The sequence below is a fragment of the Phallusia mammillata genome, chromosome 6 (genome assembly GCF_965637545.1).
Source record: "Phallusia mammillata chromosome 6, kaPhaMamm4.hap1.1, whole genome shotgun sequence".
In the NCBI taxonomy this organism is placed as follows: Eukaryota; Metazoa; Chordata; class Ascidiacea; order Phlebobranchia; family Ascidiidae; genus Phallusia; species Phallusia mammillata.
In genome coordinates this window covers 6,430,420-6,443,984 of record NC_137257.1, presented here as the reverse complement: position 1 = coordinate 6,443,984, position 13,565 = coordinate 6,430,420, and the positions used below count along the sequence as shown (strand labels likewise).

General features: G+C 35.8%; 2 protein-coding genes across 3 annotated transcripts; one reads left to right on the top strand and one right to left on the bottom strand.

Moving 5' to 3' along the window:
- Nucleotides 1-43: 43 nt before the first annotated feature.
- LOC145232318 (conserved oligomeric Golgi complex subunit 4-like) lies at nt 44-2,999 on the bottom strand. Its single transcript, XM_080096912.1, has one exon. It carries the CDS (start codon nt 2,943-2,945, stop codon nt 648-650), a length of 2,298 nt encoding a protein of 765 aa, XP_079953038.1. The 5' UTR covers nt 2,946-2,999; the 3' UTR covers nt 44-647.
- Nucleotides 3,000-4,168: 1,169 nt separating this feature from the next.
- On the top strand, nt 4,169-6,555 carry LOC145233391 (uncharacterized). Of its 2 annotated transcripts, none has more exons than XM_080098113.1 (6): nt 4,169-4,619; nt 4,883-5,052; nt 5,211-5,367; nt 5,440-5,543; nt 5,656-5,819; nt 6,191-6,555. In XM_080098113.1, exons 1-6 carry the CDS (start codon nt 4,510-4,512, stop codon nt 6,386-6,388), a joined length of 903 nt encoding a protein of 300 aa, XP_079954239.1. In that variant the 5' UTR covers nt 4,169-4,509; the 3' UTR covers nt 6,389-6,555. The 2 variants fall into 2 exon arrangements, with proteins under 2 accessions (XP_079954239.1, XP_079954240.1); XM_080098114.1 differs by lacking the exon at nt 4,169-4,619 and adding an exon at nt 4,626-4,734.
- The last annotated feature ends 7,010 nt before the right edge of the window (nt 6,556-13,565 follow it).

Sequence of the window (13,565 nt, the reverse complement as noted above, 5' to 3'; positions counted from 1 at the left end):
AGAATACAATACAACAGTTTCTCTAAAAATTGCATCAATAAACCTAGATAGATTGAAATAAAGATTTATTTTATCGTAAATAACTTTTGAAAACAACTGTGGAAAATGGAATGTCATACAAAACCAGTATTGTATTGCCAATATGAAAATAGTCAAGATGGAAAAGCTATATTTTTGTTGTTGTCATATTATGAAACCAAGTAATAAGTTACAAACAGGAATAAACAATCTATATACATTACATTCAAATTAGAGTCCAGCAATAAATGCAAAGCAGTTTAATTGACTTAACATCACACATACATAAGGCGTTGTTCTGATTATGTTACCATAGTCTGCTTGTACAATTAGCACCAGCAAATGCTGGGCAAAAGCACCATCCATCATAAACAAATAAGACACTTAAGTTTTCACAACAGCCCATAGAAAGAAAATAAAGTCATTTCAACACCATTGACAAAATTTGCTAATGTATTTAACTTATCTATTCTCTCAAAAATTTGATAAAATTGATCAAAGCCGTGTTGCTATCAGCTAAAAGTTGTGCTTAATGTAAACATATCAAGTTTAAGAGGTAAAATATCAAAAGCATTGTAAAGACTACCAAATGTTTTTCACATTATAGACTCATGTAAGTATGAAAAATATTACAGTTTTAACTTTCTTATATCTTCAGACTTAAAGTCGATTCTTAAAGTAAGAACTTGTCGGACTTCTGCAGGTGTTAACCTCCAAGTCAATGTTCCTGCATTGTGTCCCCAATAGTCATCAATTTCTGATACCTGCTCCAAGTTAAGTATTGTTGAAACCTGACTCAGCCTTGCAAAGCGGTCGCGGACTGTCCATGATGTAACAGATGTTAAATAACTAACCAAAAGCCGAATTTCTTTGTCAAAGAACAGAGCACCGAGTCTATTATATGTGGTTTTAAAAACTGCCTTTTCAAGTTGAACAACAATTTCATTGACAAGGTGGCTGACCAGTTGGTCAAATATTGCAGTTGACAACGTGGCTTGAAATTTGTTAATGATCATCTGCAGGTTATATACCACTTCCTGAACCCAAGGATCATTTGCTTCATATTCTACTAATTCATCATCTGTGATATTATGGCTTACTGACAGAAAGTTAGAAATCAATGGTTTTATTTCAGGTTTTAGTGACGATGCTGTCAACTCGGTTAAACCATTTTGTAAGACAGTTTGAAACTTTGCAGACAAAACACCAAGGTCAGATAAACAGCTTTCAAGCTTTGCTTTATCTTGGTCAGAAATCTGTGTGAAAACCTGGTATACTTCAGCTTCAAGACTCTTCTTAAGTGTCTGAACGTGCTCGCTTGCCACTTCGCAGTTGTTTAGCATGCTTAAAAATTGCTGTCTCACGTCTTTAGTCTGCTCATCAACACTTTGAAGCTTTCCCTGTTGCAATGATGTCTGCATTACATTATATGCAGAACTGATGTTGTCCAGCACTCCACCTGAAGGAAATCCCCCTTTTACTTGGTTAACAAGAACATCACGGAAGTTTAAATCCAACACACTTGTAGCATGGTTCAGCATGGCACAAACACAGTCAATAGATGAACTTGTCATGGAGCGTTTGATGCATTGTTTCAATACAAAAAAGGTGTCATCTGTCATGCTTGAAGTAAGGTTTCCAGGCTCTGCAGTGTCCATAAGAATGGCTTTGGCAACAGATTCTCGCATATAAAATTCCTCCATTATAATATAATACCCAATAACTTCTTGAATAAGGTGGCTGACCTCACATTGACTAATCCAGGAATTTAGTTCTTTACGATGTATGTCTTTCACTTCTTCTGTGGGAAACACAGTATCAATGTCAGAATGAACTCTTCGCTTTATAAACCTCAGGTACAGTTCAGTCCTTGAACTGATAACAGTAACTTCAGAGAGCAATGTTTCAAGGTTTCTTGGGTCAACGCGATTGATTTCATCAGTCTTTTTTGTAGAAAACAATGCTTGCTGCACCTGTTGAGCAGTTTCCTTAAATTTACGGACCAACATAAACTTGTTAAGAATGTTTTTCATCTGTTTGTCACATTCTTTCTGAATATTTTTAATAAGCACAAACAGCTTTCCTGGTCCATAATAAGTTTCAACCAAAGGTTGTTGCTTTTCGACAGTCCGAGCAATGCCTTCAAATAGAAGTGTAAGAACATCAGCGAACAAAAGATTATACCGAGGCTGAGAGGAGTCCATATTTAAAGCCTGTCGAAGATTTTCTTGGGAACTTTTTGAAATCTCATTGCAAAGATATTTTGAAAACTTCTCCAAACCTTCATCTTCCATTTTCAAAAGTGGAAAGATTTTAAAAAATCTTTCAACTGATGTTAGGTTTCCCTCTGTAACTGCTAAATCGAATTGTTCAGACACAGCTTTTGAAATATCAATTCTGGCTTGTTTTAGGACCTTTAATGAGGCATTAATGCTAGAACTTTCAGTCCCATCATGAATGCTTTGTTTAATCACATTTTCATCCAAACAAAGATATCGGTGAATATTGGCTGCAGCCTTTTCATAATCATTAGTTTCCATTGCTGCTTTAACTCCATCAGTGCAAAATTTTAAATCCAAAATGTCATCAACCCTCTGAATAGCTTTAAAAACTCTTGATTTAGCAACATCCAACACACGAACTTTGGAACTAACATTTTCAGCTAATGTACAAGTGAAGTCAATTATACCACTGAGATCATTGCAATCTGTTTCCAACAGTTCCAAATTTGGCAAAAACCTGTTAAGTCCATTAACTTTGTCAGACACACATGCTTGGCTGTGAAACAGATTACTTAAACTTGTAGCTTGTTGTTCTTCAGCATGCTTAGCATCCTCGAAGGCTTTTTCAATTTCTTCGAGGGTTGTCAAACTGCCTATATCCACATCATTACTATGTTGAACTGTGCTGGACATGATTAATGACATAAATGTTGCTACCTATGACATTATTCTGTCTGAATTAAAAAAAGTACAAACTTAATACAAATTCATGTTATTTGTACACAACACATTTTTTTACCATCAATACAAAATGTTTATGTACCAAATGCACAGCACAGGAATTTAATGACATGTTTTTGTAAACATATATGTTAGAACCCAAAGTCCTGCTTCATCAGCCAACCTGGTGATCATACAAAGATACGTTTAACTTGATTTAACATTTTTGTGTACAGCCTTTAGTATCACCTAGCCAGTGGTTTATAAGCAAAGTAAAACAAGACCATATTTTTTTCGATTTAGCTAAAAACCGCAGTGAGAAGAATAAAGCTAACTTATTAGTCCATTACCCAGCCAGGGCATATCACGAATTCATGGTTAACAGCAGGTTTAAAAGGAAAAAAAACGCATGTTAAGGGAAAAAAAGTCTTCCGTAATAAAATAAATAAATGCTATATTGTTGAAATAGTAATATAACTTACCTATCAAAACAAATAAACACGTAACAAACTTAAACTTACTAACCTGGCACTTTGTGCATTCAAGCGTGCAATTATCGAAATCTTTTTAGCAACAAAATAAATATTTTTGATGTAGGTAGGCTATAAACCCAAAGAACCGGAAAGTAGTTTTTAGTTTTAAAAGAAAAACAATTGAACAAATTTAGAATTTTGAAAGTCAACCTATATAGAAAGAACTAAGCAGACACATGGCACCCCATCGACGTTAAACTAATTGACAAAGCCGAATATCGTCACGACGTCGAATCGACAAACTTCGACGTTTGGTCGTTCCGGTAAACATCAGACTTAAACTCAGGGTTCCATTTTGGACGTCATTTTGACAGACAAATTTAGCCAAAATAGGATCTGTAGCGTGTTTGCTAATACGAGTTTGAGTGAGTTCTTTAAGGTGGATAGCGCTTTTTATACTCCCACAGTGCAACAGTAAACTTCTTCTCTCGCACATAATTACGTTTGTTAATGTTACTTTTAACTGTCCACATTGGCCTTTTTTAGTTGCCAGAATATTCTCGAAAACAGGCACATAAGCGTCAGTGGGACCGGACATGAATAACTGCGAAATAGGCCTACAAGGCAAAATGTCCCAAAATAGAATATGACTTCACCCATACAAGCAAAACATGTACCTGAAAACCGTGTGAAATATCCGTTTTATAAATTATTTTACGTTTATTCTTTATGTTAGCTGAAAACGCTGCTTCAATGCAGCGTTCTAAAGTGTAAAGGTGGCTGTACACAGGATCCGTTTCGGTCCGTTTTCGTCCGTCATGCGTATACGCGCGTAAATTTCGGTCCGTCGCCTTCCGTCGACGTGTATACACAGAATGCGAACCATGCGTTTTGTGCGAAAACGGACGAAACGGACGTTAACGCAAGGCCATCCGAACAAATAGAACATGTTCTATTTTTTCGGACGGTACGCATGCGATTTTCGATCGAGTGGTAGAGCAAAACTGAGAGATATCTCGAAATGGCTTTAACAATATCAGTTATTTTGATCAAAACGCAAGCCATCTTGTTTCCAAATGGAAGGAAGTAAAGTATTATGCAAGGTTTCATTTCTAAACGGGTCAAAACAAATGCTTCGATCTCGCATGGAACGCAGAACAACAGCGGGATACAAAAAGCTAATAATGTAAGTAACAATAGCTTTCCGGGAAACAAAGGGGTCACGAAAGAGTCAGTTCATAACTGTTTCTCATAGTTAATGCTGTCAAACATGTTCAGAAAAGGAAAAAATAAAGAACAGGGTATGGTATATCTGGGTTATGTTGTATTATTTGTGGTATTGCTTTTGAAATCTCATGTTCATAGTTGGTTTTTTCATAGACTTAAGTGCAAGTTGATATTTCTGCAACTAACTGTGAATGGTGCACCTAAAACTTACTTCTTTTTTAGAAACTTTTGTTTTCCATCCCAACCGAAAGAAATGGAGTTTAGTAAGGAAAAATTGATTGAACTTGTCAGAGAGAAACCTGCTTTGTATGATGTTAAAGATCCAATGCATTCTGACAAAACATACCTCATCAATGCATGGGATTCAATTGGAGCGCAGTTTGGTTTAACAGGTAATTTAACTATTTTTTTAACAAAGTAGTAAAGTTTTATGACTGGTGATTAAAACAAAAATGTTTACCATGAAATTGCTTTAACTACTATTTTGTTGTACTTCAGGTTGTATGAAATGCACATGTAAAGTATGTGGTTTGTTTCACTTTTGCATCAGGTAAAAGTGTAAAAGAAAAGTGGCGAAACATGAGAGACACATATGTAAGAAGAAAAAAGGAGGCGGAAAAACCAAGTGGTTCAGGATTTGTGCCACCACCAACATGGCCCTATTTTTTAAGCATGTCATTTTTGGATGATTATACACAACACCGCAGGTATGTAAACTACATATTTATGCATCATTAACATAACAAACCAATTGTATACATTCTGTTTGTTTTTTAAAGGACTGACACAAACATTTTGTTGTCGAATGATTTGACTGAAGAGATTATGACGCCTGAACAGCATGAAGTGTATTCAGCATTTTGTTCATCTGCTGACATACAAGGTATGTACATTTTTTTTACATTGTTATGTTGGTTGTTTAAGTAATGGTTTGTACTTGTTTGAGTTTTTACATTCTTCTGGTAAATACTTAAGTAATGTTTTGTATTTTTCAGTGAACAAACCTGAAAAAGCAAAAGAAGTAGATGAAACTCCTCTTTTGGATTTAACAACAGATGAAGCACAGACTCCAAAAAAAAGGCCGCAAGTTTTTACTGGTAGATCACCTAACACAGTGAACAGAAAACGTAGAAGAAAACCAGCCAACAATGACTTTTCAGTGAGTTAAATTTGCTATTTTTTGCTCGTAATTGTTGTTGTAGCTTGAGTAAAATATGTTATAAAGAAATATTGAAGCTTTGAAATCAGGGGTACTTAATACCACCTAATGTATGTTATCGCAAGGCAGTTTTAATACATCTGAATATGGTTGTTAAAAAATGAAAATCTGCTGACTTTTAAAACAGCTAATGGTTAAACTAGTTGGGTTTGGTGAGGGTTTGTAAGTCAAATAACATTACAATCTGGTCTCGTTTATTATTGTTGGGGTTTGTATTCTTACATTCCGCACATCATGTGGTAAAAATGTGGTATTTAGTACATCCCACCCTTTTTACATCATTTGTGCATACTTATGTTGTTGTTTTTCAGGAAAAACTCACCGAAGTTTTGAAAGCAACAGCCAACACTTTGGCTAGCCAACAGAAGCCAACTGCAAAAACTGGTAGAGCCTTCCATTATTCTAAAATAATTGAGGAGAGGCTTGAGGCAATACCAAAAAATATGCACAAAGCTTTTAATGAAATGAACGAAATTCTCGACAAATACCAACTAGAAGAATCTGTTTAATCTAACAAAAAAACGTTTAATGTATATTCTGTTTTACTTTTTCTGTTTTCTTTCAGGGTTTAACTTTTGAACCTGAACATTATAGTCTTTATTTGTGTACACTGTGTGATTTTGCACATACTGATTAAATGCAATATGCAGTTTCAATAAAAAATACAGGCATTTTATGGCATTTCTCTTCCTCTGGAAATGGTAGTGTACTGCCAAGGCAGTTTACCTTGGTTAGATACAAAATAGTCTTTAAATATGTCTCTGATATGGCCAGCAAATGTTGATGGTCGACTTGAGACTGGTACTTCCAAACTTTCCCAATCAGATTCATCAATTCTCCAGTTTCCCTCTATAATAACTCCATCAACCTCATGATCTACATCATGATGTGTGATGTATTTTTGTTTGTCAGCTGGTTTGGTGATATTCTTGGTCTGCAACCAGTTGTGCAAAACCACCGTTGCTTTAACCACCTGTTTGGCTGTATCCACATTAGGCACCATGGATGTTCTTAAAACACGCCATCGCTGAGCAAGAATGCCAAATGCATTTTCTAAACAAAAGTTAAAAATTAATAAAATATAATGCATTTATGTGTTGTAATACTAACCTATACAGCGACGGGCTCTGCTCAATCTGTAGTTAAAAATGCGTTTGTCATCAGACAATCCTCTATCTGGATAGGGCCTTAACAACCATGGCTTTAATGGGAAAGCATTGTCTCCAACAATACAGTATGGGACTTCAACACTAGTTAATGGAAGAGTACATACTGGTGGAATATTAGAATCTTCTTGCAAAAATTTAGATATGGAAGAATTTGCGAAAATCCCACCATCACTGTGATGACCAGAGTCACCAATGTCTACCATTGTAAAAATGTAATTGGCATCACAAACACCCATAAGCACAATGCTGTGGTAATGCTTGTAGTTATAAAATTCACTTCCTTGTTTAGCTGGCTTCTGAATAGCCACATGCTTTCCATCAATGCTGCCAATGCACATTGGAAATTGCCATTTACGTTCAAATTCTTTTGCAATATCCCTCCAATGATTGTGGCTCGAAGGTGGCACCAGTACTTGTGGCTGCAATATATTCCAGATAGCAGCACAAGTTTCAGGAATGATACGGCCTATCAAAGATTCACTGACGCGAAACTGAAAAGCGAGGTCAGAAAATGAATTTCCACTTGCTAAATACCTGCAGAAACAACATCAACTAAATTTGTCTTAATACATCTAGCAATGTATATTTACAGTATGGACACCTCAAAGTTATTGCCAATCTGTGGCCCGCTGACACAGGAGTGCGCCAATTGGTATGCTTTTTCACAATCAATGATTGAACCATATGTAGAAGTTGTTCAAAATCAGCCTTATCCATTCGAAAATACTTGAAGTAAAATTCAGGATCCCTTTCCAATTCAGGAACCAAAGTATGCCATTGTCCCCTATGGCGGTTTGCAAAAATCTCACGCACCCACAATCTTCACAATTGAAAAAAATCAGTAGTAGAATAAATAAAAAACTTGGAACTTATTTTGCTGCACTTTACTGTAAGTATATTATGTCTTACTTACCTCCGATTTTTTTGCTGCTCATGGTAGATTAAACCACACAACACAACTGTTTGAATGCACAAAGCCGTAAAGAACTGATCGTTATCCATCTCAACGTAAAATAATATGTTTCTGCAAGACAAGAAACGTCACAGTTTCAAAGCAGAGAAATAACTTCTCTTGAAAAAGGAATTGAATTCTTTCTTTGTTTACATCACTCAGTCTTCACAAGCGCGCAGTCACAAAGCTGGCTTCCAGTCGATGCACGCATTCAAGCGAAACGTCGCATGGTTCGGATCCTGTGTATACCACCAAACGCAGCCACATTCGGAACGTAAATTCGGTCCGTTTACGCACGTCAGATTACGGACCGTTTTTCGCATGCGTTTACGCACGTTGACGGAATACGCAGTCTGTGTACAGCCACCTTAAGTTGTGCCAAAAAATATTAGTTATAAGTTATAACCTGTAAATTAAAATCGGATTTAAGAGAAACTTGTAAAAATGCATGTTGTGTTTGTTAGATATGGCAAAGCATGAAATTATCTAGCATTCAGGAAATAGGAATCACTGTTTTTCAGACTAGATATGTACACGATCGTCACCTCAATCGGTTTGACTTTATTGTTTTCAATTTAAGGCCTGTTAGCTTGTAGCCTGCCCAGCTTCTATAGATTTTACAATTAGACAATAGTATACTCATATGACAGTCCAGCTATTGTTTCCGTCACGCTTGATTAACGCTACACGCTTGTCGGATGCTTGCATTGAGTTTGGTGCTTTAAGAGCAAGCAAACGACAAAGCTGGGCTTGTATGGTCGGATTTATGCATCTACCCTGTATAATATTACTACGTGGTTGTGATTGTGCTGTTGGAGAGTACTTAATGTATGTTTTATCTTTTTAGTACTTCTTTAAACGCTTTGAAGTGGTTTACCTAACAGATTAAAGGGTGCATAAAGTTTATTACTAATTGATTTAAAGTCTGGTAAAAATAGAACTTTCCTAACTGGCTGTATCTTTGAACTGATGTTCAACGACTTCGGCCTCGACCAGGAACTCTGGACAGACGAAAGGTCAAGCTTGAACAAAGACCATATTTGTTTCTAAAGTTACTCATTTTAAACTGTCAACAAAGGGTAAATTTTGTGAAGCAAAAATTAAGTTTATTTGAAGAAAAATTCAAGGCACCAAAACAATTGCTAGACATCATAACCACCAAGGAAACTGGTGCAGAAAACACAAGTCAAATTGCTATGATAAGTAACAAAGAGTTAGACACAACAGAGTATTTATGAGGATATGTTTTTTCAAGGCAAAAAATAAGTTTACGGAAATAAGCAAAATTGTCAGCATGTTGTCAACCATGCGACCGCAGGGCCAGCTGATTTCTTTAGTGGAGCCAAAGTCTGGAGGTCTCACTTATCCTTTTATGAGTTACTGCAACTTTTACAAAGTGTGTAAATGCCTGACAGGATGTTTACGGCCAGCCAACAAGCTAAATTTTTACTGATTGCAAAAGTTACACTGATCCTCACAGAGTTTCCAAAAAAGACATATGTGAAATTCTAGAAGTTGCTGGACTACCATATGAGTATACTGTTATTAAACTCAAAACCAAGTCAAAGAGCCAGCTGTCCAGTGATTTTTATTCAATGAAACAAATGAATTATTAGAAAGTTTTCCATCCTTTGGGTTATACTGCACAATTGACAAAAGGACTATATATGTGTCTTTGGAAGAAACTCAAATGACAACATTCAAAAAGAAAAGGACAACCACACAGTTACCCAACTTAATGTTTGACATTTTTTATTTGTTTGAGGCTCATTTACATGACATAACTTGGTATATGGGTAATTAATTAGGTTAGTTTTGAAACCCACACAAATAGTTGATGTGATGCCCTAATTTTAAGTTTGCTAAAACATTCATGTTATTGCTTCTGACTTGCTATTGTGTGGACCAGATAGGCTAAAAAGACCTACTGTAGGAATATCATAATACACCAAAATATCATTAGATGCTTTTGCAAAATTTGTAAATGTTTCCTGACTAATATACAGAAACTAGATGATTGCCATTATGAACGAAAAAGGTGTATGTTTCATGTGGGATTGCAAATAAATAAACAAACTAAATCTGGCGTGAACAATTAGAGAGATAAAGAGACTGAAACAGCCAGAAAGAATATTAGGATAGGGAAAATATTTTTTTGAGACCGCTGTGGGCATTCTGTATTATATTTTTGGTAAAAAATATGTACAATGGTAACAAAACGGGTTTAGAAAAGGATAATACTGAGATGTCATGAAAAAAATGATGGAGGTGCAATGCAAAAGTATAAGTTCTCACCATTTACATAGGCATCAGTTATTTACCACTGCATTTGTTTGAAACCACATTGTATTTTCAGTTATTTTTGCCCTGAAGGGTCATATTCTGTTCAGTTAAAAAACTTAATCCACTGCATTTAACAAGAAAAATAACATACCTATATAAGTTAATTGATTTGCACAGAACACTATTTAAAATAAAAATGCAGGGAAAGATATATAATAATTATGTAATTGGGACAAAAAATTGTTTGTGTGAAAGGGACAGAAAGACTTTTTTATTATGAAAGGGAGAAATTTTGGCACCTGCACATTTTGACCTGCACATTTTGACCTGCACATTTTGACCTGCACATTTTGACCTGCACATTTTAACCTGCACATTTTAACCTACACATTTTGACCTGCACATTTTAACCTGCACATTTTAACCTACACATTTTGACCTGCACATTTTGACCTGCACATTTTAGCACCTGCACATTTTGGCACCTGCACATTTTGACCTGCACATTTTCGAAAAATGTGCGCACATTTTAACCTGCACATTTTGGCACCTGCACATTTTGACCTGCACATTTTGGCACCTGCACATTTTCGAAAAATGTGCGCACATTTCGACCTGCACATTTTGGCGCACATTGTGCAAATTCTTGCCGTAAGCCCTGTTGCGAAGTCAAGTCCTGTGTTTAAAGGTTAAACGGTTGTACTAAAAAGCTGTAGAGTTGTTTTATCAATCTTTACTCTAAATGTGACATTTCAATTTCCACTATCGAAATGATATGTTAAAAATAAATGTAAAACATCATCAATTTAACGTTTACCAAAGTCCTAAATCATGTACAAATATTAAAAAAAACACATTTCGACCAATTAGCCTAATTGTCCGCTAATACATTGATCAAAGACGATTTCTAACCAGGCAGTTAGATTGGTACACTTACATGTTTCCGTGTTTCTCCTTTAGTCTTTTTATCACCTCAAGCTTAACTAGCTGTGACGTCATACCGGCGTCAAAGGCAACGAAAGCCACCCTTGATTGAAGCTTGTTGTCGGCGATGACGTAGGCACGGCTGTAGAGACGTGTGTGAAGACCGTTGGCTACTTGTTCCGGATGCGCATATCCCATCTGAGAAAAAAAAGTAAATGTGCTTTTGTACCAGTTGAAGAACAAGGTGAAAATGGCTCACAACGCAATTCTTTGAAAACTTTTATCAAAAGGGTTCGCCTGTCAAGGTAGACATTTGAGTATTAACGTCACAATGTTTGAACATAGATGTAGCTAAATTATCTTTGTGGCTTTTAATGTGTTTAGATTGACAGACTTTCAATCAATAAAGTTTTTTGAAATTGTAGCATTGGATTTGCAAGTTCACAAAAATTGTATGTAGGTTTAATTGTTTCTCTTCCATAGTAAATTGAATATTAGGTTTGTCGGTTACTGTTGTATTAAAAACATATCCCCCCATTGATATGCATAACACCTACGTTTTAAGCATATATTGTCGCAAACGAACCAGTTATAAATTTGACTCGCGCGTTGTTTGATAAAAATGAGCGAATTCTTTCCCTGATCTTACCATGTTGACTTGAACTATCGGACCTGTGATGTCAGTGCGGGCTGTACCGATGTAATAAACGTTGTCTGGGTAATCAGGCAGATCAGGAGTTGCTAAAAGTACACAAGAACAGTAAATTCACTTTAAAAAAACAGTTGTTGCGTAATCTGTCAAAAAATACTGCTGATTTGGTAAAAACCTAAACAAAGTTTTACTTGATGCCTTCGTGCTGGTAGTTGCTGCAGTAGATGTGGGGCTTGTGATTTGTGCAGTGGAGGTACTGGGAGGTGACATGCCTTCAACTCCCACAAAGTAACCCACCAGAACGGCTGTAACTATAGCAACGACTAAAGCGACGGCTCCTATAATGATGAGAAAGGTTTTACTTCCGTGCGTTCCATACACCTCCTTTTCAGATTCCATCTCGCTTTCACCACTCCCGCAAGAGCTTACCTGGCCGAAAATGGTAATATTAAATGAACCATTGTTATACTAGGAAGTTAGTCACAAGCAGGGATGTAATCAATTATTGACTTTTCTTAACAAAGCACGTTACACTTTTGTGACTTTTTGAAATAAAAAATGATTTTGACTAATTAAGATTTTACACATACTCTCACGTCAACATTACATTTTTATTCCTTCGACAGCAGACATTTTTGTTACATTTTGCCACTACCTTGTTAAACGCAACTTTATTGACAAACAAAGCATTATGATTTTGGATCGTAAATGTATGACTTTTGCTTTGTAAATTGTACTTACATCCATTTCAACCTTTTCACTCATCGTTTTCGAGAACACTCCACCAAATCAAGCAGACCTTGCTGCAAAAATATTACAAATAATTTTTCTGAACCTCATAACTTAAACTATTCTAGTTTTTATTTTATTAATTGTTGATTTTGTGTTTAAACAGAATTTCCAAAAATAATTCATCTTTATGAAATCAAAACTACGAAAACGTTACAGTACCAAGAAAGAAAATCAAAGTTCGTTCCTCCTGCTGAAGGCAATCACTTCGTTTTATAACCTCATGTTTTTGTGTTAATGACATGTTAATCATTTATTGTTTGCTTTTTGATTGCACAGGAATGATCGGTAAATAATAGGGCGATCGAACGACCGCGCACGGGTAGCGAAATGTTTGTAAAACGAAGCGTTGGAAGAATGATACAGTGTTAATCTTCGCTTCAAAAGTTTGTAGTCTCATTTATTTGTCCAGTACATTAGCCTAAAATTTTTTGTTTGCCACATGACGATAGTTTTTTTGTGTATAGCCTACGTCAAGACTATAAAATTAAATTTGCACATTTTTTGGTTAGCCTACAAATGTTACCCGGTGTGAATTCTGGTTCGAATTAGCCCCGTTTTATTCAAAATGTAAGCTTCAAACCTTATAGCTCTGGTTTGACTCCTGTAAAACAGTACAGGTCCCAGGAAATTTGACAATAAGAAAAGAGTATGTGGCCAATGCACCACTGGTTTTCACCACCCCACTACGTTTCTTACGTGACAAAAATATTTCATGGGATTACAACGCCCAGGATTGATACAGAGCCAGTTTACTATACGTTTCAGGAAACACTACAAGTGTTTATTGTGCATAAAGTTACCTTCTTTTGTTACTTGTAATCTAATATACAAGCATTGATCGTAAGGTACAATTTAACAGTAGCATCACCATATTTTAAATGAGACTGTAGAAAGACCATATTTCGGCGGCCTTA